Raw genomic sequence first — 26590 nt, forward strand, 5'->3', positions numbered from 1 at the left:
TGGTAATTACATCTGGAGATTAAGATTATGACTAATGGCCCTGGCCGGTTTGGCTCAGTGGATGGCGTGTCGGCCTGCGGACTGAGGGGTCCTGGGTTCAGTTCCGGTCAAGGGCATGTACCTTTTCGGGCACATCCCCAGTGGGGGGGGTGCGGGAGGCGGCTGGTCGATGTTTCTCTCTCATCGATGTTTCTAGCTCTCTATCCCTCTCCCTTCCTCTCTGTGAAAAATCAATAAAATATATATTTTTAAAAAGATTATGACTAATATATTCCACCTGCACCCTCTTGGTCCTTGTTTGTGTGAGTTTTGTAAAGATTTTGAAGACTTAAAAAATATATAACTATTAAAATAATTGTAGTTAATACTTGATGAGTGCTTACTATGTACCAGGGCCTCTTCTAGCAATTTTTAGGTAAAGCTGATTGAAACTTCATAATAGATCGGTAGGATTAGTATCCCCCATAACAAAGGGGGAGACTTTAGGCTCAGAGAGGTTAAGTAACTTGTCCAAGAACACAATTGGACTCCAGCCCTATGCTCCTAACCCCTACATTACAATTCCCCCATGTCCACGCCCTGGTATTTAGGCAGCATTTAGCTCCAATGACCTGGAAAAAGTTAGTGGCCAGGTCACCTACACTTGCCCATAGCATTCTTTTTTTTTAAGTTTTGGGGATTTTAAAAAATCCTCACCCAAGAATATTTTCTCCATTGATTTTTAGAGAGCGTGGGAGGGAAGGAGGGAGGGAGGGGAGAGAGAAAAACATTGACTGGTTGCCTCCTGCATGTTCCCCTACCAGGAATGGGGAACCTGCAACCAAGGTATGTGTTCTTCACTGGGAATCGAACCCAAGACCCTTTGGTCCACAGGCTGATGCTCTAACCACTGAGCAACCGGCCGGGGCCATAGCACTCTTATATAGGCATTATTCTCCTAGATTTAGGTGTTTGAGGAGGAAGGGAAAGAGGACCAGGGTACTTTTTTAAGTGATGTCCAGCGTCACACAGCAAAAGCCCTCATCCTGCGTCCCGATTTAAAACTCTCAGAACCAGCCTGCTACAGTTCCTATTTATACTCATTCCCATTTCCGCTGGGGAGGACACCAAAGAAAAGCCACGACTCAGCAGATCTGCCGGCAGACCTTTGAACTGGAAAACAGCAGCAGGTTCCTTCCTCAGGCTGTGGCCTCCCGGGCTCAGTCCTCTTTGGCTCCAGACTAACCCACTGAATGGCAACCCCGAAATTTACTTCCTTCACAAATAACCTCAAGCAGGGCCCTGGGCCTCCGTATTTTCTTAAAACAAGGCAGCAGAAGCAAGCACGTTCCACTTGCTGCTGCTGAGCCTGTAGCTCTCTGTCTAGCAAACTCCCCGTAGATTTCTGTTGCTGTTTCCTCCAGAGCTGGGGATTTCTTTTGCTTTTAAATCTCAGTACTGGGGAGACAGAAGAGGAAATCCCAAATGAGACACTACTATTCGGCTATCTGAAGAATTTTGTTTTATTTATTTTCTTTTTGGTTCAACTTTTTTTTTTTTACCATAGATATTTTCAAATATATTCAAAGTAGAGAGAACATGTCAATGAACTTCCCTGTAGCTTTCGCTCAGTTTTGACAATGAAAAACATTTTGCCATCCGACTGTGCCGTTGTTGAGAAATACCCATTTCGCAGATGAGGAAACTGAGGCTTAGAGGGATGAACTCGACTGCCTCTTCTAAGCTGTTTACTTGGCCCAGATTTCAGCCCAGGCCGCCTGACCACAGGGACATCCCCTGCCCGGCCTCCTCCCAGAACCAGTCCTGCTATCGGAACTCATTCAAGCCCGGCATTTTAAGAGGGAAAAGTGAGGTCCCGAGCGGGGAAGGGACTGGCCCAAGTCCTAGCCCAGGGCTCCGGCGGGCTTGGCCTCTCGCTCTATGGAGGACGCAGAGGGAGGGGTCACCCCTAGGGAACAGGTCCCAGGGGAGGGCCAGCAGCCATCGGCTCCTGCACCCTGACCCGGCAAGAGGGCGCCTGGGCGACCAGGAGCAGGTGAGGACAGAGGGGAGGGAGAGGAGTGCGGGCTCCAGCTCCACGTGCTCCCAGCCCGGGGCGGGAGGGCCCCCCGAGCGGGGGTCGCCCCAGGAAGTCGGGGACCAGGGGAGGGGGTGCAAAGCCCCAGCCTGGGCTGGAGGGAGAAGCGCGCGAAAACTTCCCCGCAGTCCCTCCGCCTGCCCGGCCCGCCTCCCACGCTCCAGCGCCCAGCGGCACCCCCTGATTCGGCGCCCTCTGACCCCTGCCCCCTGCCCTCTCCTCAGGCCATCCCTCGCACCCCTCGGATTCTTACACGCGCCGCCCCAGCAGCCCGGACCGCGCGCCGGGCTCGGCACCGTGCAGCCCAGCCTGCAGGCGCCGCCGCCGCCGCCAAAGCCCCGAGCCCGGAGTTGTTGCAGCCGCCGCCGCCGCCGCCGCCGCCGCCGCCACTTCAGCCGCTGCCACCACAGCAGCTGCGCCAGCTCTCTCATCCGCCGCCTACCCGCAACCCCGCCGGCCCCGCCCCATTCCTCCTCAGCCGCGGCCCATTCGCTAGATAGGCTGCCATGCTGAGTTCTCATTGGCCAATCCTCAAGTCCTTCCCCAGTTCTCGCCCGCTGCCGATGCAGGACCCCCTGCCCGCCTCCTAGAGAAGGGGCGGGGCTTTCCCCCTCTCATCCTCTCTGCCTAACTCGTTCAGCCCAACTCAGAGGCAGTCCGTGTCTTTCAATTGGTGGAGGGTCAGAGAGACGGTGCCTCTGATTGGTCAGGCCCCCAGGTGGGCGGAACTGAGCGGAATTGCATGGTGAAAAGGAAAGTCAATCAGGCTCCGAGTCCCGCCTTCTGAGATTGGCGGGTAACCTAGCAACGCAGGAACCTCCGGAGGTAACGTTAAGTAGAAAAACCTGGAGCCCTCCGAGCGGGTGAGTGACCAGGTGGGGAAGGGCTGGGAATGAGAGGGAAATGCGGAAAGGCGGCTAGCCTGCTATCCTTTGGCTCCCTGTGGGATCAGTGACCCCCATCGCGATCCCATCCCCGCCCCAGGTCCCTGCTCTCCAGCCCTCGCCTACAAAGACCACTAGACATCTTCCGACCCTGCCTGTGCTCTGTCCCTCCGCTTATCATCTCCATGGTCCTGTTTTCTCATCTCTTAAACATGGGGCCAAGTGGAGTGACATCGTAGTTAACTAAGTTTGTAAGTCCCCTACCATTCTACCCAAGGGCCATATATTCCAGGGTAAGCGTGCAATGCAAGGCATCTCAATGCAATGAGTGTTTATATTAGGTCATTTTGATTATGCCCATTTTTGCCTTTTGTGCTAACTTGCAAACGTAATTCCCTGCCCTGACCCGGTTGCTCAGTCGGTTAGAGCATCCTCCCCATACACCAAGGTTGCAGGTTCAATCCCCAGTCAGGGCCCATACAAGAAGCAAGCCATGAATGCATACATAAGTGGAACAACAAATTGATGTTTCTCTCTTTCTCCCCTCCTTTCTCTAGCTAAACTCAATAAATAAAAATTAATAAAAACTTAATTACCATCCCTGTCCTTAAAATGTGCAATGACTTCCCCACAGTCCCTCATTTACATACTTAAGACACGGGGTTTGCTGTGAGGATTAAATGAGGTAAGACAATGAGGAACTTGGCATGGAGCTGAGGAACATCGTAAGGACTCAGCGGAAAGTAGCATTTTTCCCCTTAAGACAATTCGTCCTTGACTCTTCCTGCTTAAAAGAATTCCAACAGAGTTATCTCTTTCCATACCGTAAATATTCATACATTCAGCCAGAGTGCCTGGTACTGGGGGCTGGGATGGAGCAATCAATAAAGGAAACTTCATTCCTCCCCTCATGCAACTTGTCTAAAGTGAGAGGGAGAGATTAATCAGATACTAATATACAGGTCAACGTGAATGACACCTGCAGAGATTCAGTTCCACAGTGATGGGGGGACGAGGTCAACAAACCCTCTCCTCCAAAAGCAACGAGGGCCGCTGTGACGGCTGCCTTTTCTAACCAATCGAATCAGAGGCTTTCTTGTTCCCTAGTCCCCTGTGAGGTGACGGAGAGGAAGTGAGAACCGTAACTAGGATGACCAGGCCAGGCCAGGGAAAGGACCAGGGACCGAAAGTGGTGCGAGAGTCAAGAGTGAGAAGCAGTGCGTTCCAATATAACAACGTTGCTAGAGGAAGGCAAGAGCCGTGGTCGGCAAACTGCGGCTCGGGAGCCACATGCGGCTCTTTGGCCCCTTGAGTGTGGCTCTTCCACAAAATACCACGTACAGTGCGATTGAAATTTCGTGGCCCATGCGCAGGAGTCGGTTTTCGGCCTGGGCGAGTCTATTTTGAAGAAGTACTGTTGATATCAGGCTCTGTTGACTAATGAGTTTGCCGACCGCTGGTCTAGCCCACCGTTTCCTTTCCCAGACGTCAACCGCCACTCAGAAAGCCCCCAACAGCCTTTTGACGGAAAGCAGCTGTAACAGAGGCTGTGGGGTCACAGCATCAGTCCCCCCACCTCCGAGCTGGATGGGCTGCCCAGGGCATCCCAGACAGACTCTGCCCTGGCTCTGGGCCAGGCGTCCCTCCGGAACGCATCCCAGGCATCTGTGGTCCGACATAAATGCCAGAGTTCTAGCCTTGCCTTTCCACTTGCAGTGGGAAACAGGATTAAAGGGGCCAGTCTTCCCTGCCTGCTCCATTGCTAGGTGCCCCACACTTTCCTTTTTCCCCAGGAGAGACGAGCTGAGGGCAATGCGGCCGATGTAGCACCTGACTCATGCCTGAACATATTATAACACTTCCCTTTGAAGAGGGCTTTTAACTCTCCACAGGGCTTTCCCCTGTGCCACACCCTCCTTCCTCCACCAGCTCCCTTGGGTGTGGCTGGGACAGGTGTATCCCCAAGAGCCAGAGAGATAAGGGCCTCGACTCGCCCAGACTTATTCCCAGAGCCTCTGACGGGCGAGTGTTGCACCCAGGTCTCCTAATACCAGTTTGTGACTCTGATCTTGATTCTGTAACTGATGGCGGCTTTATTAATTTATTTTGTTTGGGGGTTTTTTTGTTTGTTTTTGTTTTTGTTAATCCTCACCCAAGAATATTTTTCCATTGACTTTTTAGAGAGAGTGGAAGGGAGAGGGAGAGACAGAGAGAGAAACATCGATGTGAGAGAGAGACACATTGATTGGTTGGCTCCCACACAAGCCCCAACCAGGGCCGGGGTTCGAGCCTGCAACCTTGGCACGTGCCCTGGACCAGAATGGAACCTGGGACCCTTCCGTCTGCAGGCCGACAGTCTATCCACTGAGCCAAACGGGCCAGGGCCCTGGTGGGGCTCAGGACGACACAGGGTCAGCTTGTCAGACAGAGCTGGACAGACTTCCTTTGAACCTGGATGGAGCACTAGACCTGTGATGGAGGCCAGGAGTTTAAAGCAGAGCAAGGCCTTTGCGGTCTAGACCAGTGCTTCTCAACCAGGAGCACCCCCACGCCACTCTCCGCCCCTGCGGGGACATTTGGCAACATCTGCAGACACTGCCTCCAATTGGCCAGAAACGGGTCGTGGGAGATGTGCTACTGGCATGGAGTCGGTGGAGGTCAGGGTTGCTGCTCTCAAGTAATAGCAGCAGGTCGTATCCTAACAGCCAACCCAATGCCTTTACCACGAGGGCTTTCCAACACAGGTTTTTCTTTTTAACCACAAACCAAAGAATACATTCTCCTTCTTGACCCAGCAGATATGTTTAATTACAAATGAGTACTTACTCCATATAGTGCACTCTAATATTTTCTATTGTCTTTCATTTATTTATTTTTTTAAATACACACACACACACACACACACACACACACACACTAGTGGCCCAGTGCATGAAATTCATGCACATTAAAAGGGAATTAATTAGAGGAAATATTTTAATATTGCTATTTGCCCTTTCTCTATAATAGAAGTGTCAGAGATGAAAGAAAATTAGTAAAATGTATATAAAAATCTCTCTCCTGTCAGAGTCTGGGGAGCGCCATGGGACCCAGAGTCAAGTCTCCGCCCACCCGCACGCGCCTCAAAATCACACAAGACCAAGACCCAGCCGGCCCCACCCCCATCAAGCCCCACCAGGCGGGGGGCGTGGCCTCAGGTCCCCTGGCCCTGGCACATGAGGGCATGACAACCATTTGCATATAAGCTCTTTATTATATAGGAGATATATATATATATTATATTTCTTTATTGATTTCAGAGAGGAAGGGAGAGATAGAAATATCAATGATGAGAGAGAATCATTGATTGGCTGCCTCCTGCACCCTCCCCACTGGAGAGCGAGCCTGCAACCTGGGCCTGTGGCCTTGACCAGAATCAAACCTGGGACCCTTAGTCCGCAGGTTGACGCTCTATCCACTGAGCCAAAACGACTCGGGCGTCTTTCATTTATTTTTAACTGGTGAATTGATTTCACTCACTGAAGGGGCACAACCTTTGGTTTAAAAAAGACACTTCTTGCCGAAACCGGTTTGGCTCAGTGGATAGAGCGTCGGCTTGCGGACTGAAAGGTCCCAGGTTCGATTCCGGTCAAGGGCATGTACCTGGGTTGCGGGCACATCCCCAGTAGGAGATGTGCAGGAGGCAGCTGATCGGTGTTTCTCTCTCATCGATGTTTCTAACTCTCTATCTCTCTCCCTTCCTCTCTGTAAAAAATCAATAAAATATATTTAAAAAAAAAAAAAAGACACTTCTTCAACATAATCTGTCAGCCATGAAAAGTCGGTGTTTTGCATTTTGTAAGGTTATAATTTAAATATTTTTTTAAGTAGGAGAAGTTTATTTTAGAAGGATTCTAAACTCCTTACTAGGAAATTCTTCCTTCTGTCTGCAACACCCAAAATGTTCCTATCCACAGTTGGATGTAACTGGAAATAAACACTCCTAAAACTACACGTTCATCAAAAGAGGGATTAAAAATCACGATGAATTAATTTGTAAGGAGGAGGAAACTGGAGAATGGTGACTAGTTCAGTGGATCTCTGTTCTCTTCTGGCCAGGCTGTTTTTACTGATGAGAGAGAGAGAGAGAGAGAGAGAGAGAGAGAGAGAGAGAGAGAGAAACATTGATGTGAGAGAGAAACATCAATCAGTTGCCTCCTGTACATGCCTGACCAGGTATTGAACCCACAAAACCTAGGTATGTGCCCTGACCAGAAATTGAGCCAGGGACCTTTCAGTGCATGAGACAATGCTCAACCAGCACCAGCCAGTGCAAGCCTTGCTTTTTGACAATATATATTTTTAAAAACTATGAATATTCATATTTGTGGTTGTTAAGTAGATTGACTGCTATAGGAACTAAATCTTATCTTTTTCTAAAAAATATTTTTTTATTGATTTCAGAGAGTAAGGGAGAGGGAGAGATAGAAACATCAATGATGAGAGAGAATCATTGATCGGCTGCCTCCTGCACATCCCCTACTGGGGATTGAGCCTGCAACCCAGGCATGTGCCCTTGACCAGAATCAAACCTGGGACTCTTCAGTCCGCAGGCCAACACTCTATCCACTGAGTCAAACCAGCTAGGGCCTAAATCTTATCTTAAACGCCTCTGTTCCCTAAGTCTCTGCTTGACAGGATGCATTGAAACTGAACCAGCAAAGAATCATTCGACTGTGTCCACATAGAAGTCGATCTTAAAATTGGGAGACCGGACAGAATAGTGGTTATGGGCGCAGGCTCCTGAGACAGGCTGCCTGGGCTGAAATGCCAGCTCTATCACTTACCAGCTGTAAACTAAGGAAAACTTCTAACCTCTTTCTGCCTCCCTTTTCTCCACTGTAAATGGAGGTAATAAAAGCTCCAACCTCATCAGGTTGTTAGGAAGAATAAAGGAGTTAATTCATGTAAAGAATTTAGAATAGCCCTGGCTGGTTTGGCTCAGTGGATGGAGCGTTGGCCTGCGGATTCAGGGGTCCCGGGTTCGATTCTGGTCAGGGGCATGTGCCTTGATTGCGGGCACATCCCCAGTGGGGAGTGTGCAGGAGGCAGCTGATCAATGTTTCTCTCTCATCAATGTTTCTGACTCTCTATCTCTCTCCCTTCCTCTCTGTAAAAAGATCAATAAAATATATTTTAAAAAAAGAGAATTTAGAATAGCCCTGGCTGGTTTGCTTAGTGGTTAGAGTGTTGGACCATGGACTGAAGGGCCACTGGTTCAATTCCTGGTCAAGGGCATATACCTTGGTTGCAGGTTAGATCCTGAGCCCCATCAGGGCGAGTGCAGGAGCAGTCAGTCTATATGTCTCTCTCTCTTCCCCCCTACCCCATCCTTCTCCACTTTTACTCTCTCTAAAAATCAATGGAAAAATTATCCTCGGGTGAGGAATAAAAAAAAAAAAAGAATTTAGAATAGTGTTTGACACATAGTATGTTTTCTGGTATTCCTTAAAATGAGATTCCCCCATCTGCCCCCCACACACATATACTCCAGTTTTCTTTTTTTAAATTATATTTGTATTGATTTCAGAGAAGAAGGGAGGAGAGAGATAGAAACATCAATGATGAGAGAGAATCATTGATTGGGTGCCTCCTGCACGCCCCACACTGGGGATCGAGCCCATAACCCAGGCATGTGCCCTGACTGGGAATCGAACCGTGACCTCCTGGTTCATAGGTCAACGCTCAACCACTGAGCTCCCAGTTTTTCTCAACACCCTCTGACTTCTCCACGCACCAGTGTTGGGTTTGTGGGGGAGTTGTGAGGTTAAATTTTCTTCCCCTTTTCCTCCTGAGGGGGAAAAATATAATTTACCTCAAAACCTTTTTTTTCCTTTCAAAATGTTCTGAGAGTGAGAGTAATAAGATATCTAACCAGACCCCGTGAATGAAGCCGAGGTATAATTTGCATGATAAAGATGTATTTCCATTTATAAAGTTCATCAGCAGAATTAATGACAAATAAAGGGAAGATCCAATTAAAGTTCCCCACCCATTAGCAATCTTGCTTCAACTCTCAGGGCAGGAATTTTCAAAGGAGAGGCTGAAGTTGGAAATGATTTCAACATTAAGGTTGGTGGCATTAAAAAAAGGACACGGAATGGTCATATTAGAATTCAAGGAAAAGAGATTCTCCAGTGATTTCTGTCATCACAGTCAGACACGCTTCCCCCGATCCTAGTTCCACAGGCTTTTTCTTGTTCACCCAAATGAGCTGTCAAGAACTGATGGGCGTCATCATAATCAAAGAAAACAAGTTTGCCCTTTAAAGCAAAAGAGGTAATTTGGCTGAAAGCAAATTGGAAACATTTCATGTAACGTTGCATTTCCAGCCGCCATCCCCGAAGAATTCGGGCGTTTTGATTTATGCCTGCGAGGTTTGGGGGGAGGAGGAGGAAAAGGGGGGGCTGAAGTGCGTTCATTAACAGCTTTGGTCCCATTCATCCTGTGGCCATGGGGCACAGATCCTTCATCCTCGGAGAGGATGGTCCGTGCCATCCTTAGAACGTTATCCTCAGGAAAAAGCCTTAAAGGAACTCAGGAGATTGAAGGAAAAGCAGGAAGTGGGTGGGGATGAAAGGGATGCCTTTCTCCTCCACTCAGTCCTCAGCTCCCCGAGGCTTCTGGGGTCCCGCTGGCCCGGCCCAGAACAGGGCAGCCTCAGCCCCTGAACCGGCTCCCTTTACCCGTGTTTTCGTCACTCCCGGCATTTCTTTGATTCCCACTCCTTCTCTCTGTTTACTCTTCCTCCTCCTCTGCACTTATATCTCTGGGGCCCGCTCCATCTTGTGTTTGTGCCTAGACCAGCCGTGGGCAAACTACGGCCCGCGGGCCGGATCCGGCCCGTTTGAAATGAATAAAACTAAAAAAAAAAAAAAGACCGTACCCTTTTATGTAATGATGTTTACTTTGAATTTATATTAGTTCACACAAACACTCCATCCATGCTTTTGTTCCGGCCCTCCGGTCCAGTTTAAGAACCCATTGTGGCCCTCGAGTCAAAAAGTTTGCCCACCCCTGGCCTAGACTGTGTTGTCAGCTAGGGTTCTTTGGTCGCAAGCAACAGAAACCGGCCTACACGAACGGTGAACGGTGACAGAAAAGCTGAAGAACCAGGGTCCTCAGAACCCACCACTGGCAGGAATCAGCCGCCACCATCTCCCACCCACGTAGAGAAAGCAGGGCTCTCGGATCCGCAGCCCCACCAGGACTGCACACAGCGGGAGAGAGGATCTGAGTCCTGAAAGGGAAACGGGGCTGTCGCCGGACGAAGAGGAAACGGATCACAGGAAGGCCAGCACATCCTGTCCACTGTCTGCTCTGGTTATGGCAGCTGGAACTCAGGGATTTAAACACTGAGCGTTGTCCTCCCTTCCAAACGCCTCTCCCAGTTTCCCTAGCGACTCCGGGGCCCGAAGTTCTCTCCCCGTCACCCAAACCCGGAGCTGTCTTTCACTCCTCAAGTCCTGTTGGCTCCTTCTTCTGGTTTTCATGGGCCTGAACTGTGTCTGCAGCCACCCCTCGCTGTGAAGGAGGCTGAGGAGGAGCGCAGTAAGTGTGTCCAGCCTGCACAATATAGGCAAGCACGTGGGGGCGGGGGTGGCACGGCCACAGAGGGCTGGGCATGGTGATAACCAAGGCTGGAAGCCCAGGAAAGGCTTCGGTGAAGAAGTGACACTTGAACTGAGAATAAGGAATTAACTTGGCGAGAGAGAGAGAGAGAGAGGGGGGGGGTGCATTGCAGGAAAAAGAAACAGCATGTGCAAAGGCCCTGAGGTGGAAGGTTTATAGCATCTCAATTTATCAGCCGGCCACCAGTCCTTTCCCTATAAATCTTCCACACAACAGATCTCTTTCAAAAAATCTGATTTTATCCTGTCTTACGTTGTCTGCAATCAAAATGGATCCCAATGTCCTACCAGATCAAGTCCCCAGTCTGGTGTTGAAGCTGGTCATAATCTCCTCCTATTCTGGGACTACAGCTTTCTTCTCTTCCTCCTCTACTTGCTGAACCTTCATGTGTTATATCCCAAACCAGGTTATAGACTCCGGCAGGACAGGAACCACACCTGGCATCTCCCTCATATCCCCAGGGGCTCAGTAAAGACCAGACTAGATCTCTACAGGGATGATCTTTATTGCGGGGGGCAGCAGCAGATGTAAGCCGACCAGCCGAGCAGCTCTTTCATCATCCAAGCGAGAGATGACAAGGCCCCTGGTGGCAGAGAGGCTGCTGAAAGGGAGGACGTGGAGAGGGAGCTGTCGAGGAGAGATCACTGATAGGAGTGGGGGGCAGATCGGATGTGTGGGGAAGGGAGAGTATGGGGCGGCGCTCAGGTTTCTGACTTGAGCCACTAGGATGGCTGATCATCAGGATGAGGGATAAAGAAGGAGCAGGGCGAGGGACGGGCACGTGTTGGGGTGGGAGGTGAGGGGGGTGTCTGTCTTAGATGCTTTCTGCTGGGAGCCCAGGTTCATCGGAGACTTCTGGATCTCCAACGGGGCTGAGACTCTAACCGGGAAACCATCGCAGTCCTGGACCTGGGATTTCGGTTTCCCTGGGCGAATAATATCAGTTATTATTTATTGAGCGCTCGCAATGTCAGGCCCTGTGCCAGAAACATCCCGCAGAAGCTCAAGATCCCTGTCTTATGGCCGATGAGGCCGGGGCTTAGGGGCATTAGATAAAAGCCCAAGGCCCCCCAGCAAGGATCTGAACTCAAGCGGGGTTGCTGCAGAGAGAGCTCTCCTAGTCATCATGCCACGGTGCGATGTGGGTTATTGATTTCTGATCACCCCCGTAGATCTTTCCGAAGCGGTCTTCTACATAGGCGTTTTATTCTGTAATAGCTGTAGCTTTCCAGAAAGCTTGCAAAGATAATACAGAATTCCCGTATGCCCTCCATTGGCTCCCCCTACTGTTAACATCTTACATAAGCGTGTTATGTTTATCCAAACTACTAGGAAGACATTGACATTGATGCAGTGCTACTGACCAAACTATCCACTTGGTTTGGATTTCACCAGTTTTCTTACTAACGTCCTTGTTTCCCTTTCAGAATTCAATCCGGGTGACAGCGTTGCATGGAGCAAAGCTGTTTTTTAAACAATGCGTTTCAAAGTCATTGTCCATCCCACCCTGATTTAAAAACCCAGCGCAAGGTGGGCTGTGCTGGCCCTAGTCCTGCTCGCTCTGTCCCTGTTCTGTTCTGTGTCTTGGGCTGTTGCTCCCCCCACCTTCCCCCCCCACCCCTACACCCCCCATCCCCAGGCTGCATTGCCCAGGCTCCCTTGTCAGTTGGTTCCTCACTGGGTTTGACCCATGGGAGGCACTGGTGTTAGACTGGAGGGCGGGATGAAGGAAGAAGCCAGAGTCCTTCTCCCTCTTTGCTTTGGGCTGTTCGTGGCAGTGGCCACAGGTCCTCTGGAACTACAGCCTCTCCCGGATAGGAAACGGCTGGGGTTCCGGCTTCCCCGGGCTGACCCTGACCCTGAAGCTCCCCACCTCCTCCTGGGGTGGCTTCCTGCCACTAACAATTTAACCTTGGCCGGTTGGGGGGCTGGCAAGGGGGGGCTTCACCTTGCCCTGGTTGGCCTCTCAACTCCTCCGGCACCTGTGTGACCAGTTTTCTGCACTTAAATACTTAGAATGCTGTCCACATCCCTGGTTGGCCCCTGCCTGTCACCTGTGCCCGAGACCCACCTCCGTACTTGGCCCTCCTATCCCTGCGGCCCTGACGCTGTCGCAAAGCCACCAACTGCTGTCAGTGAGGCGTTCTGTGGACAAGCTGCAGAGCGCCTGCGGTGACCCCTCAATGCCAAGTTTATGGTTGCGGTGGCCACACCAGCCACACTGACGTCTGCACAGCTCTCCTAACGGCGTGCCCCTTCCTTTTTCAGGAAAACAGAGGCAGGAGGCCTGTCTAGCCCATCGAAGTCTCCAGGGCCCACAAAGACCAAGGAGGCTGCTCGTAACATGGCGTCAGACATCCTAGCCGTGGGCGCCCTCTACCAGGTCCCTGACCTCAACAAAATGAGGGCGATAGCAGAGACGCCCCAAAAGGCAGCTTCCCCACTGAAACCCTTCACCCCCTTGAAGACCAAGCTCACCAGCATCGAGACCAAGAGGATCATGTCCGTGCTGGATGAGACCATCCAAAAGGTGGAGCTGGTGACGCTGCTGTCCTACATGGCAGCCAACACCGAGGACCTGGAGGGCCTGCTGGGCGAGGACCTCACCAGGGCGGTGCGGGAGCACGAGGACCTGTGCCAGGTGCTCGTGGACAAGGTCAGTTACCTGCAGGAGGAGGAGATGCAGCTGCAGGCCGAGGAAGAGTTCGAGGAGGAAGCCTGGTTCCGGGACCTCCTCCTCTCCATCGAGCTGCAGAAATCCAACCTCCTGCCGGTCATGGGGCAGATCAAAGACTCCACCAAGAACATCCTGAGACTCCTGCTCAGCCGCCCGCAGGCGGCCCAGCTCCTGCGGGCGCAGGCGCAGGAGAGGGGCCCGGGAGCCCAGGGCTTCATCGACAGCCTGGTGGAGCTCCGCGGCTTCCTGTTTGAGAAGCTGCTCACCTGCCCCATGGAAGCCAGAGACAAGAGCCAGTTCATCCAGGAGATCACGAAGCGGAACAGGAGGAACCAGGAGGTCATCGACACGCTTGAGAACGAACTGGAGGAGAGAATGAAGAACAGGGCTGCAGAGGTATCGCTTAGTGTTGGGCAAGTCCTGGAAGGAGCCCACAGGGCAGCCCAAACCTTCTGGCAGTTGGGTTCTCCCCGCGCCCACCCCCCTCCCCTGCCCGGGATTTAAATACAGTGGGGCCTTGACTTAACTCAATGCAAAAAATCAGCTGAGAGACAGCTGGTATCTCAAAAAACTCATTAGTTGGGACACTCGTAAGTCAAGGCCCCACTGTAGATGTTTTCATTCATTTATTCCATGAATATGGTTTTGAGTACTTTACGAGGTGCCAGGTCTTATAAATAAGCCTGCAAGGTCCTAGCCTCATGGAGTTCACAGTAAGGAAGATAGGATTTAAAGAGCTTTAAAAAAAGCAGGAAAAGTAGGAAATGGGTGGGGATGAAAGGGATGCCTTTAAAAAAATATGTATTTTTATTTTTTTCAGAGAGGAAGGGAGAGGGAGAGAGAGAATCATTGATCGGCTGCCTCCTGCACGCCCCCTACTGGGGATCCAGCCCGAGACCCAGGAATGTGCCCTTGACCGGAATCGAACCCGGGAACCTCCAGTCCACAGGCCGACGCTCTATCCACTAAGCCAAACCGGCCAGGGCTGTCCCTATTTTTGAACCAACTGAGGGCAGGGGACAAGCCAGGCACTCAGCGAGAGCAGGTGGCAGTCCTGTGGGGCGTGTTTATCACACCTTCGTGCATCACGCTGTGTCTCTGCCAGCTGGGCACCCCCACGGTGCCCCAGGAGTGCCCCACTGTCCCAGCCCTCTCCCCTGCCCTCCACTCATGCCAGGAAAGAGAGGGGGTGGCCAAGAACCCGGGCTCTGGGTCAGACAGACCTGGCTTCAAATGCCAGACGGACAACTTGACCCCTTCGGCCTCCGCTTCCCGGTCTGTCATCACGCTGTCCCTGTGCCCACCGGCGGTGGGGCAGGACTCGGCGAGGCGACCTCACAGCAATGGCTGGCGCCTGGGCTGAGCGGTGGTCACGTAGGCGTTAACGCGGCCTCTCCTCTTCCCGTTCCAGGTGGAGAAGGAGAACTTCGTGATCCAGGAACTGAAAAACCACCTGCACCAGGTGCTCAAGTTCTCGGAGAACAGCCTGCTCCGCACCAAGCAGGAGGCCGAGAAGCAGCAGAAGGCGGACTACCGGGCCTCGCAGGGGCGGGTGGCCAAGATCCAGCAGGACATCCTGCAGCTGCGCTCGCAGTTCCACAGCCTGGTCATGGAGAACCGGGAGGCAGAGCAGGCGCTCAGGAAGGTGCCCTGGGAGCCACCCGGCAGCGGGGACAGGGTGGAGGGGGCCCAGCGTGGAGGGCAGGGCTGCCCCAGCCGCCAGGAAGCTCAGGGTGGAGCCGGTGTCCCCGGGGAGGCAGGAGGGTGCAGCGCACGGGCCTGGGGGCAGAGACGGCCCGTCCTGCTACCGCACGCCCCCTCCGTGATCTTGGGCAGGTTCCCTCGTTCCCCTGAGCCTGGCAGGGATGATGAAACCCACCTGTCGATACCGTACAAAGGAACCAAAGGAGCATGTGAACCTCAGGCCATTCCTGAGCCTCAGTTTCCACAGCTTTAAAGTGAACGGGATCAACTCAGTCTTAACAAGAATTCAGTGAGATGACAGGCAGAGCTGGTGCAGAATCGGTGCTCAGTACATACCATTCCCCCCTGTGCCGCTCCCTCATCTCAGCCAGGACCCAGGCCCACTGTGCACTTGCCTGTTTTGCAGTCCCTCTCCTGACGAAGGGCACCCTTTCTAATGCTTGTTCCCGGTTTCATGTTAGTGTCATGACTTTTTGTTTTTTTAAGTATATTTTATTGATTTTTTACAGAGAGGAAGGGAGAAAGAGAGGGATAGAGAGTTAGAAACATCGATTCAGCTGCCTCCTGCACACTCCCCACTGGGGATATGCCCGCAACCAAGGTATATGCCCTTGACGGGAATCGAACCTGGGACCCTTGAGTCCGCAGGCCGACACTCTATCCACCGAGCCAAACCAGTCAGGGCTGTAACGACTCTTTTGAGCACCTGATGGAAGCCATGGGCCTCTCCCCCATCAAAGAGCCGAGGCGCACACATTCACACTGGTGGGCAATCCTTGGGGGTCACAGGCCCATCTATGCTGCCCAAGTTGAGAATTCTTGCTCTGTAGATTAGGAAGCTGGTTTGTTGTTATTTTTAAATTGAGGTGAAATTCACATGGCATGGAATTAGCCATTTTAGAGCAAACAGTTCAGTGGCATTTAGCACATTCACAGTGCTGTGCAACCGCCGCCTCTGTCTAGTTGCAGACATTCCATCACTCCAAAACAAACCCACACCCATGAGCAGTTTCTCCCACTCCCTCCCTCCCCCAGCCCCCGAAAGCCACTCATCTCCTCTCTGTCTCTATGGATTTGCCTCTTCTGGGCGTTTCATACAAAAAGAATCATAAAACATGTGACCTTTCGTGTCTGGCTTCTTTCACTCAGCAGCATGTTTTCAAGGTTCACCCAGGATGTAACGTGTAACAGTACTTCATTACTTTTTATGGCTGAATAGCATTCCATTGTATGGCTAGGAGCTGCTCTCTTTTATTTATTTTTTAAAATATATTTTATTGATTTTTTACAGCGAGGAAGGGAGAGGGATAGAGAGTTAGAAACATCGATGAGAGAGATACATTGATCAGCTGCCTCTTGCACACCCCCTACTGGGGATGTGCCCGCAACCAAGGTACATGCCCTTGACCAGAATCAAACCTGGGACCCTTCAGTCCGCAGGACGACGCTCTATCCACTGAGCCAAACCAGTTAGGGCAAGAGCAGATCTCTTTTAAAAGCAAAATTAGATCACGACCCTCCACTGCATCTAAACCACCCAATAGCTTCCCCTCCCCCTCACACCAGAACCCAAGCTCCTCCCCCTGCTGACACTCCCTCTGCCACGCAGCTTCTCACTCTGCCCTCCCGGGACCACTCCTCGGCCACTCCACTCCAGCCACTGGCTTGACTTCTGTTCTAGAAACACCACAAGCTTGTTCGCACCCCAGGGCCTTTGCATCTGCTGCTCCCTCTGCTTAGAATGTTCTGGAGCCACACTGCTGGCTTCAAATGGGGCTCTAGCACTCCCCAGCTCTATGTCCTTGGGCAAGTGAGTGAGCACGGCTGACCCTCGGTTTCCCCATCTGTGAAATGGGGGACCTGCCTCGCGTGGATCCACAGGCGAGGCATGTGAGGCACCCACCGCAGGGCCGGCTGGTGCAGAGCGTGCTTGGCATTGTTTATTGTAAACTCTAGCCTGTCAGTCAATGACTAACTGAATTTTTTATTTTTTTAGAAGAAATATAAAGTGGAGACGGAAATCGAGAACTGGATCCAGAAATATGATACGGAGATGAGCGAGAAGCAGGTATTTGTTGCTGCACAGGTCTCTCTCAAGTGTATTTCCCACAATCCTCTGGGAATGGGGGATGGGAGGAGAGGCCCCAGGATGGTCTGGGGTTTGTCTAGCCTGGGGCAGCGAGGGGAGAGGTGGAAGGGAAGGATCCAGAAGCTGAGCCACTAAGTGCTTGACACTGGGCCAATGATCCTGGCTCCACCTAGTGTCCACATCCCGTACTCTCTGCTCCTGCGGCACCCAAGCCGGGGCTCATCCCCAATGCAGGGAGGAAGGCCCGTGGTCCCTCGGAGGTTCTCCTCTCGTCACTCACCAGCTGTGGGCGTGGCCTTCCTGGGCCCATTTCTGCACGTGACCAATGGGTCGTCATCCGTTCTCCTCTCGTCACTCACCAGCTGTGGGCTTGGCCTTCCTGGGCCCATTTCTGCACGTGACCAATGGGTCGTCACCCCAGGCCGGGCCAGGGTGCGGTCAGTGAGGCACCACTGTCGCCAGTGCTTGTGTCCCGCACGGGGTCTGGCCCGCAGGAAGTGCTCAGGGAACGGTAGCCTACAATACGGGGTGCCCTCAAGCCCCCACCCAGCTCCGTGATAACCTCGGTGGCCCACGGCCCTGGCTGTGGGGCCAGGAAGCCTGGTGGGCACTGGAGGTGGCATCAACCTCTGTGGTCCAGTCACTGTGCTGCTCAGGGAAGAGCAAGTCGGGGCCTGGCTGTCTGACCACGAGTGCTCTGGGGAGGGGGCCCTGGGGAGGCTGGCAACCGTGAATGGGAGGGAGGGAGATGGGTGTGAGCTACAGCAGGAGAGGCTGGAGTTAGACATAAGGATGAACTGTGGGACTGAGCCCCTGAGGAAGTGCTACGCACGCTCTTTGTGAAACGGACGGCTTCAGTGGCAGCAGCTTGCATTTCCTACGTCCCCACGCGTGCTTGGCACCGCGTCCAGTATTGTGTTGTCCGGTGTCATTTAACCCTGGAAGCAGCTCCCAACACCCCCTCCTGCGTTTGCAATTGTCAGCATGCCTCAGATGAGGAAAAACGAAGGCTTGAACGGTGTGGCTGAGCTGGGATTTGGACTCAGTCTGGCCAACCACAAGCCCTGCTCTTTCCCGGGTCCCGGGATAATTTTAGTCGGGTCCCACCTCGTACTAGGATGGACCTCATCACTTCTCGCACTCTCTTCCGGGCCCTGGAGGCAGAAAGCCTAGTGCAGGCGGCCTTGCTGGCCCAGAAGCCCCTGCGGGAAAGGCGGGGTGCATGCAGAGGGCGTGGCAGGCAGGCCCGATGCCAGGTGAGCCCACCGACCCTCCGCAGGACGAGTACGAGGAGCTGGACATCATCCACAAGGAGGAGAAGATCCAGCTGGAGGAGCTGCAGCAGAGGTACGAGGTGCTGGTGGAGGAGTTCGCCCAGATCCGGGAGGAGCGGGAGATCACCTCCAAGAAGAGGATGGAGGATGAGCAGGAGATGATGCGCATGGTGAAGGCGGCCACGCTCATCCAGGCCGTGTGGAAGGGCTACCTGGTCCGCTCCCTGCTCAGGTCCAAGAGGAAGAAACGGGGCAAGGGCAAAGCGAAGGGCGAGAAGGGCAAGGGCAAGGGCAAGAAATGAGCCCCCCTCCCCCAAGCCCTGCTCTGATCCCGTGCACCGCCTCCCCCCTCCCCCCTCCCCCCTGAGAGCCGGCCAGGAAGCCACTGGGACCAGGAAGCCCGGCGATCATAACTTTCATACTTTTTTCAAAATTAAAAACCATTTTAAACCACTTCCTATGAATAAACCTCATTTTACCCAGGGTGGTTGGCTGTGCGTGTGTCCATGCCTGTAAATGCCGTCTTCATGAGGGGAGCATGCAGGGTGTCAGCACTAACCATTCCTCCCTTCAGCCTCCGTGGGAGGCCGGAGCCCAGGCTGCAGCCCCCTTGGTCCCAGACCAGAAGCCGCCAAGGCCACGATGGACACGTCACCCGGCAGGTCTGTCCACGGAGGGTGGGGGGCAGGCAGAGAGCTCCAGCAAGACCGGGCTTCCCTGCCCTCAGCCCCGCCCTGGGATTGCCCAGTTGCCCACAGCTTCTCCCGCATCAGCACTGTGAAAGCTCAGGTGTCCCAAGATCATAGACCAGCAGCCTCCACGGGCTTTATTTGGTGCCCAGGTAGTTGAACAACGTATCTTTTTAAAAATTCACTGCTGGTATTTAAAAAAAAAAAAATCAGGGGCCCTCACACAGAAATCCAGCTTCCTGCCTTTTCTGGAAAATTCTCACCAACCAGATACCCTGGGCTCTTCCAGAGCTGAGCTGCAGCACCCGCTAGAGGGTGGAGACTGCAGGCTGCCCCAGTCCCCACCACGCCCCACAGTCTTCCCAGACGCTGTGGCCTTGTCAGTTGCCCCTTATCCTCACACTCAGGCTGTTGCCTCTCTTAGTCTAGTCGGAGGAAAGAGGTATTTCTGGCTCATGTCTATTTAAACGGGGGATGGTGTGTGTGTGTAAATGAGAGCTGGGAGGGAACTAATTCTTTGTGAAAGTTCTAGGAAGTTTAAACATCCCACATGTTTAAAATGCCAAGAGAGCTGCTGACTTGCTTGCCTCATGCCCCACCTGCCCCAAGTGGTGTCTGCACACGCATCCCTGGCCCTGGCCACTGGCAGTCCCTCCCGGACTGCTACCCAGATTCCCTTCCCCTCCCCTCCCCTCCCCTCCCCTCCCCTCCCTCCCCTCCCCTCACCTCACCTCCCCTCACCTCCCCTCGCCTCCTTTCCTTCCCTAGAGGCAGCACAGAACCAATGATGGGGCTTCTGGCTGGTTCTGGAATCCCTGTGCTTCCTGGAGGTGCATCAGGGGAAAAGGGGGTCAAGGCAAGGCCCAAAGCCCAGGCCCCCCCAAACTCGCCAGGATGCTGGGATCCTGGTGCGACTCCATCTGAGCCAAGGCCCTGCTGTTGCCTGTAAGGGGCCCGACCCAGGTGGTGCAGCCTCGGTGCAGGGAGGCCGCGTCTGATCCCTGGGGCCTCGACCCCGAGAGCTCTCCAGATGCACGAAACTTTCTGGCCTTGGACCGCTCGGCTTGGTCAGGTCCTAGTCACTGTGTGTTTTGTTTTTTGAAAAGGCGGGAAATGCATGAAACTCTAGGCCACATTCTCATCTCAGGAAGAACCAGCCGACCCCCTAGTTAGTGGCAGTAGCTGAAACCGATGGGAGGAGGCCCCAGTGTTGCTTGAGACCTTGGTCCGGAACTTCCGGCCCCCACTCGCCACTGTCACCATTTCTGTGCTCCTTGCTATATCATTAAACGTTATTTAACCCAACTCAGGCCCAACATCGGCTTTTCCCTTAAGGAAAAAAGATAGTGAAAGTCATGGCTTTGTGACTATTGACATATTTAATACGTGAAAATAAATACATGATCATTAAAATAAAAAGTCCACCCACACATCACCTGGACACCGTGCCAGGGAAAACTCTGAGGCCTCCAGACTCGGCTGGAAACTCATCCTGAGCAGGAAGTTTGGCTTAAAGGGGGGCTTCGGGGGGGGGGGGGGAGAACCCTCCAGATTGGCGACCACACCATTTATTCATACTTGGCGGCAGGACAATGTGTGGGAGTGATGGGGGGCATCCCTGGGTTGGCACCGATACAGCATGTGGCTACGACGGGACTAGAACAGGCCTCTCAAGGGGTGGCCCTCACATCCACGTTGTGGGGCAGCAGGGAACCAGAGGTTGTCAGGACAGAGGGTGTCCCTGACCACCCTCACCGTGCCTGCCGCCGTGAGTGCCTCGCCGACACCTGGGGGTCTCCCCAGGAGCCCCCCACCTGTGCCATCCTCTGAAACGCCTCCCCTTGCTGTGGGCAAACCTGATGAAAGGACCGGGAAACTCATTTCCAAGGGGGCTTTGGTCTCGGGGTGGCACCCCCTCGCTGGGACGTAGCTGGCACTGAAGCGCTGACTGACCGAGCCCTGGGAGTCACCAGGGGGCTCCGGAAGGCACCCCGGATGCGAAGGCCTGGGATCCCGAGGCCCGCTCGTGGGGGAGCCACCGGTGGGTGGGCGGCCAGTGCTGGGGACATTCAGAGCGCGTGGAGAGTCTAATCCACCCTTGGACACCTTCCCAGCTTCAGACCCCTCCCTGGGCTCTGTCTTCGTGGGAGCAGATGGGTGAATGGTGCGCACTGGGGTCTCCCTGGGGTGGGGCGGGTGGCCCCTCGGGGTGGCTGGGGGTGTCCAGAAGAGCGTGTGGAGTTTTGAAGCACCCCCCTTCACCATCCACGGGGCCTCCCAGCAGGTGCCCACGGGTCGGGAGCCAAATAGTGACTCATCACAGTAAGAAGGAGTGTGGCTGATCAGTCTGGCAAAGGGAAGAGAAACGAAGTGAGCGAACAAACCCTACAACCTTAACACCCGCCCACCCCACGCCACCCCCGCCAGGTACCTGCAGCAGCAGAGAGGGTTGCCGGTAGATCCCAGAAGTCCCTGTCTCCCAGCCTGGCACCCAGTGAGGGCACAGCCCCCTCATGTACCACCACCTCCATCTCTGCTATTTTGCCCCTGCCTAGCACCCAGTCCCCCTGTTCCTTGGCATGTGCCCCAGGCCTGGTCAATTTGCATATTTCACTCCTCTGGCCACACTGATTGGTCAGGAATGGCCATCTGACCCATTCTGTCCAATCAGAGTCTGCCTTAGGACCTTTGCTGAAACTACTAGGAAAGATGTTTTTCTGCCTCCTGACCTTGAAAAGCTGGCGGATATAAGGGCAAAGCAGCTGGTGGCATCTCACCTGTAACGTGTGAGGGAAAGCTGCACTAAGATGAAGACAGGATCCCAATGATGGTTTGAGCCCCGGTTATGTAAGGCCCAAATTCCCTTTTTCTGCTGAAGCCAGTTTGGGATAAGTTTTCTGTCACTTGCAACTAAAAGCCCTAATTAATACAATGTTAGTCTTTATAACCTTCACTTTTTCTTTTAGCTTCTACTTTTCCTTTTTCCTAGGAGCCTCATAAGCTGAATCCTTTGTAGTCCCCTGGCCCTTCCGATTTGAATTTTTGAGTATTTACTGATATATTTATTTATTTTTGTTAATCCTCACCAGAGGATATTTTTCCATTGATTTTTAGGGAGAGTGGGAGAGGGAAAGACAGAGAGAAAGATTGATGTGAGAGAGTCAACCTTTTGCTACTTGGTTTAACTTCTCAAGCCATGTCTGGTGGAAACCATATCTGGTTGCCTCCTGCACATGCCCCGACCAGGGCCCAGGCTGGGGAGGAGCCTGCAACCAAGGTACATGCCCTTGACCAGAATTGAACTCGGGACCCTTGGGTCTGAAGGGTCTATCCACTGAGCTAAACCAGCTAGGGCTTTACAGGCCCTGGACTCAGCATGTCACATACATTATCTCATTACTTCTCACAACATCCACAGGAGGGAGAGATTGATAATACCATTTTACAGACATGAAAACTGAGGTATAGGGAGGGTGAAGCCCCATAGCAAGAAGGAGGGAAGAGAGAAGATTCAAATCCAGCCTGGCTCAAGGACCAAGTTCTCAACCAGTGAATCAGACATATATATGCCTTCTCGGCCTCTCATCTTTCATTAGATTCATTCAGCAATTATTCTTTTTTTTTTTTTTAATTAATCCCACAACTGTGAGGTCCATGGTTTTAGACCAGGACTAAAGGTGCTCAAATTTCCAAATTGAAAAGTCAACCTTTTGCTACTTGGTTTAACTTCTCAAACCATATCTGATGGAAACACATGTCTGTCTGATGCACCTTCTCATGTGAAACCCTCTACTCGTCAGCATCCAGCACAAGACTCCATCCTCCAGGAGAGCATGGGGTTGACTGTAACCTCCCTTGTCATGGACACCATACTTCTGCTAATACAGCCTACATTTACATCAGCCATGTTGTAGGTGTCAGTGCTGCTAATGTCAACCTGACCCTTGTCAGGTTGTTGCCCTTAACCTGACACAATAATAACAAGTCTTCCTTTTATCTCGTTGAATTTTTTTTTTTAAATGTTGAAGTAATGCAACTTATCCAGCCACCGAATAGGCTGGCTAGAACTAGCACAAACTCCCAATTACTCTTGCATGCACTGTCCCCCCTGCCTGGCCATGAGCACAGTCAAGCAAGGTCTACGGGTATGCCCATCGTTGAATTTTTATCTCCTTAAATAGACACCATTTCCTTTTCTTGACTAAAGTATGTCCCTCTTGGTTCAGCATGGATCTTAAATATGATTAACTAGTAGTTATGGAGTGATTTGTGACCTTCCAAAATTCATGTTGAATTTTAAAGAGGTAATTAAGGTTAAATGAGGTCATGAGGGTGGGCCCCTAATCCAATAGGGATGGTGTCCCTTTAAGAAGAGACATCAGGAGTATACACACTCAGAGAAAAGGTCCTATGAGGACACAGTGACAAGGTGGCCTTCTGCAAGCCAAGGAGAGGCTTCAGGAGAAATCAACCCTGTGGGCACCTTGACCTTGGACTTCAATAAATTTCTGTTGGTAAGCCCCCCAGTCTATGGTATTTTGTTATGGCAGCCATAATCAATTAAAACACCAGTCTCCTGTGTCTTTGTCCAAACCACTGATATAAACAAGAAGGAACCCTGAGGTCCACTACCAGATATCTCCTTCCGGGTTGATATTAATCTGGAATAATCCCAATAATCTCATTCTAATCTAATCATCATCTACATATATAAAAGGCTAAGCTACTGTCTGACCGGTAGCTATGATGTGCAATGACCACCAGGGGGAAGATGCTCAACATAGGAGCTGCCGAGCTGCGGTGACTTGGCAGCTGCAGTTCTCGGGTGACACACCCTGATTCCAGGGTGTGTCACCCAAGAACCACCCTTTTGCAATCCAGGACCCCTCAGGGGATGTCAGAGAGCTGGTTTCAGCCCAATCCCTGCAGGCCAGGCCAAGGGACCCCACCTGCTGGAGGGACCCCACTCACTCCACAGATGCCCTTTGAGCCACGGCACTGCCCCAAGTGTGGCCTGCCGGGGAGGGGAAGGGAGGGACCGCAGGAGGTTGGCTTCAGGGCAAGTCTCACCCAGTCCTGCCCCTCAGGCCACCTTCTAATTAATTTCCTTTCAATGTGCACGAATCCGTGCACTGGGGCACTAGTATATAATAAAAGGCTAATATGCAAATTGACCGAACGGCAGAACGACCGGTCACTATGACGTGCACCGACCACCAGGGGGCAGATGCTCAATGCAGGAGCTGCCCCCTGGTGGTCAATGTGCCAGAAGCTGGGCTCATGGCTGGCGAGCAGAGCGGCAGTGCCAGGAACCTCTCCCTCTTCCCTGGCAGTGGGACATCCCCAGAGGGCTCCTGGACTACGAGAGGGCGCAGGCTGCTGAGGGCCCGCCCTGAGTGCATGAATTTCGTGCACTGGGCCTCTAGTTACTTTATAACCATTAGCATCAGCTCCTGGTTTTCTAACTTGTTCATGAAAATGCAGCAAGAACCATTTTCAAAATGACGTGCTGAAATCTGAAACCAGCAAATCTATGTCATTTCATGGATCAAACCACACCAGTAATCTTATGCAAACTGGCTCTGTAATCTTGGGCCAATCCTGACCTCTCTGGGCCTCAGATGCCAGTCTCACTACTATTTATCAAGAGCTTTCCTAAGTGTCAGGTTACTGTGCCCAGCACAGTACACACCTCACCTCACTCAATCCTCTCAGTAAAACCACTAAATCCCACTTTCCACATGAGAAAATTATAGTTCAGAGGGGGCAAGGGGCTTGCCCAAGGTCACACAGCATGTGAACAGCAGGGCTCTAAGAGGAACTTAGGTGGCAATACCGAGTGCAGGAGTGCATCTCCCCATGCTGTTACCTGTATTTGTTCTTCTTCCTTGGGGTGAGGGTCGGGGTACTGCCCCTGGAGGAGGCGGTCTCACAGCTCCCATTGGCCCCCGAAGCCCGTGGAGCCTCTCTGCCCACTCCTTTGGGTCTGTTGGCCTTCTCCACCCAGGGTGGGTCAAAGTCTGGCGGCGTGGGCCGGGTGCCTGAAGGGCTGCCAAACAAAGTCTCATCCACGTACGATGCCCTGGCCTTGACCTGATAGCCGCCCCTGCAGCGGTGCTGACGGTGGAGGGTCTGCATCCCACTGATGGCCAGCTCCACAGGGGTCTTCATGCTGCCCGTGGTGCCAGGTGACAGCAGGCATGCTCTGCCCACCAGGCCATGCCTCCAGAGCTCCCTGTGAAAGGGGTCAGGGTGCCATCCCTCTGTCATCGGCAGTGCCATCAGGGAAAGACTGGCAGTCTCTTAAGTCCCCATCCCAAGGGCAAAAGGGTCAAGCAGTCCTCCTCAAAGGGGAACTGCCAACCTCAGGGGACATTTCGGAAATCTGTTGGACTTTTTTTTAGTTGTCACAATGTTGGACTTTTTTTTTAGCTGTCACAAAAATGTGCTTCAGGCACATTTTTAATGAATATGCATTCCTCGCATACAGTGTGTACTCGATGAATATTTACAGAATGCTAGAGGGATGAAGGAGAGATGGGGCTTGTGTCCATTTTGGCACCAACCACAAAACAAATTATGGTGGGAGGGGAAGACAGGGCAGGTCTGAATCCTGTATATATTTACGGGGCAGGAAAGAACCAGTCACTCTCACGCCTACCTCCTGCAAACCGCTTTGGAAGCGCTGTCTCACTGAATCCTCTCATCAGTTCTGTGAAGCAGCTTTATGTCTACAGGCGACAAAACTGAGGCTCCAAAAGGTGACGTCACAGGTGTCAGTCACACCTACAAAGCTAAAACAGAGGAAGCGAAATGTGAACCTGGCAGCAGTCCAGAGCTTGTGCACGAAACCATTCTACCATAGGGGCGTCACGCCCCCCAAATGCCCCACATGCCCCACCCGCAAATCAGTGTCCAGGTTGATGCCCCAGGATCCTGCATTCTTTTTTTAAAAATTTATCTGTATTGTTGTAAGTATTGCAACAATTCTTCCCCCCCACCCCCCAGGCCTTCACCGCCCCCCTTCCCCCGCCCCAAGGCCTTCACCGGACTATCGTCTGTGTCCGTGGGTGATGCGACCCTGCATTCTTGAGTTTTTCTCACCTGAGTATCCTGGCTCCTGGACGTCGGCTGCAACCCTGTGCCCCTCTCCACGCGGGCTGGACTCTTCTGTGGGGACCCCGGAATCCTGGAACCCCGGCCGCCCAGGTCCCGCCCCGGGCACCGCGCGGACCGACTCCCGGGGACAGCCGGGCCCTAGCGACGTGCGCTCCGCGCGCCCATCAACAGCCACCAGCCAGCGTCCCGCAGGCGCGGCCCGAACCATTCGCGCCGGGGGGGGGGGCTCCCAGGCCCGGCCGCCCCGAGCTCCCCAGGGCCTCGGAGAGGGGCCTCTAGCTCGGGGCAGGGGAGTCCTGTGGGCGCGGCCAGCCTCCGGGGCTGCGGCAGGGGAGGGGGCGCAGCCCGGGCCGGGTAGACGCGGTGCCCGTGCCCCCACCACGCCCCCCCCGCCCCCGCCACGCCG

General features: G+C 52.9%; 3 protein-coding genes and 1 non-coding gene across 4 annotated transcripts in view; 1 reads left to right on the forward strand and 3 right to left on the reverse strand.

The window, feature by feature from the left end:
* The window catches only part of TPCN1 (two pore segment channel 1), a 46028-nt gene extending 43591 nt beyond the window's left edge, over positions 1 to 2437 (reverse strand). The window contains exon 1 of the mRNA XM_006106018.3: positions 2331 to 2437. The gene's annotated coding sequence lies outside the window, so the exon portion shown is untranslated. The remainder of the gene's footprint in view (positions 1 to 2330) is intronic.
* Positions 2438 to 2735: 298 nt separating this feature from the next.
* On the forward strand, positions 2736 to 18860 carry IQCD (IQ motif containing D). The gene is made up of 5 exons (XM_006106014.3): positions 2736 to 2940; positions 12901 to 13705; positions 14721 to 14954; positions 17010 to 17081; positions 18382 to 18860. Exons 2-5 carry the CDS (start codon positions 12977 to 12979, stop codon positions 18676 to 18678), a joined length of 1332 nt encoding a protein of 443 aa, XP_006106076.1. The 5' UTR covers positions 2736 to 2940; positions 12901 to 12976; the 3' UTR covers positions 18679 to 18860.
* Positions 18861 to 20425: 1565 nt separating this feature from the next.
* Positions 20426 to 26383, reverse strand: RITA1 (RBPJ interacting and tubulin associated 1). The gene is given in 5 exon segments (XM_006106017.3): positions 20426 to 21054; positions 21056 to 21412; positions 24935 to 25300; positions 25727 to 25859; positions 26170 to 26383. Coding segments are annotated over 3 exon segments (771 nt in total). The 5' UTR covers positions 25237 to 25300; positions 25727 to 25859; positions 26170 to 26383; the 3' UTR covers positions 20426 to 20942.
* LOC111823932 lies at positions 23083 to 23218 on the reverse strand. The gene has a single exon (XR_002827041.1). It is a non-coding gene; the product is annotated as a small nucleolar RNA SNORA58 (small nucleolar RNA).
* Positions 26384 to 26590: the final 207 nt, after the last annotated feature.

The sequence above is a fragment of the Myotis lucifugus genome, unplaced genomic scaffold, assembly GCF_000147115.1.
Source record: "Myotis lucifugus unplaced genomic scaffold, Myoluc2.0 scaffold_751, whole genome shotgun sequence".
Classification (NCBI taxonomy): domain Eukaryota; kingdom Metazoa; phylum Chordata; class Mammalia; order Chiroptera; family Vespertilionidae; genus Myotis; species Myotis lucifugus.

What these genes read in the sequence shown, in the direction of transcription:
- IQCD (XM_006106014.3), top strand. Translation starts at nt 12,977, where the DNA reads ATGGCGTCAGACATCCTAGCCGTGGGCGCCCTCTACCAGGTCCCTGAC. An exon ending in TGAAGAACAGGGCTGCAGAG is followed by an intron (nt 13,706 to 14,720) that starts GTATCGCTTAGT and finishes TTCCCGTTCCAG; the next exon opens with GTGGAGAAGGAGAACTTCGT. An exon ending in CGGAGATGAGCGAGAAGCAG is followed by an intron (nt 17,082 to 18,381) that starts GTATTTGTTGCT and finishes GACCCTCCGCAG; the next exon opens with GACGAGTACGAGGAGCTGGA.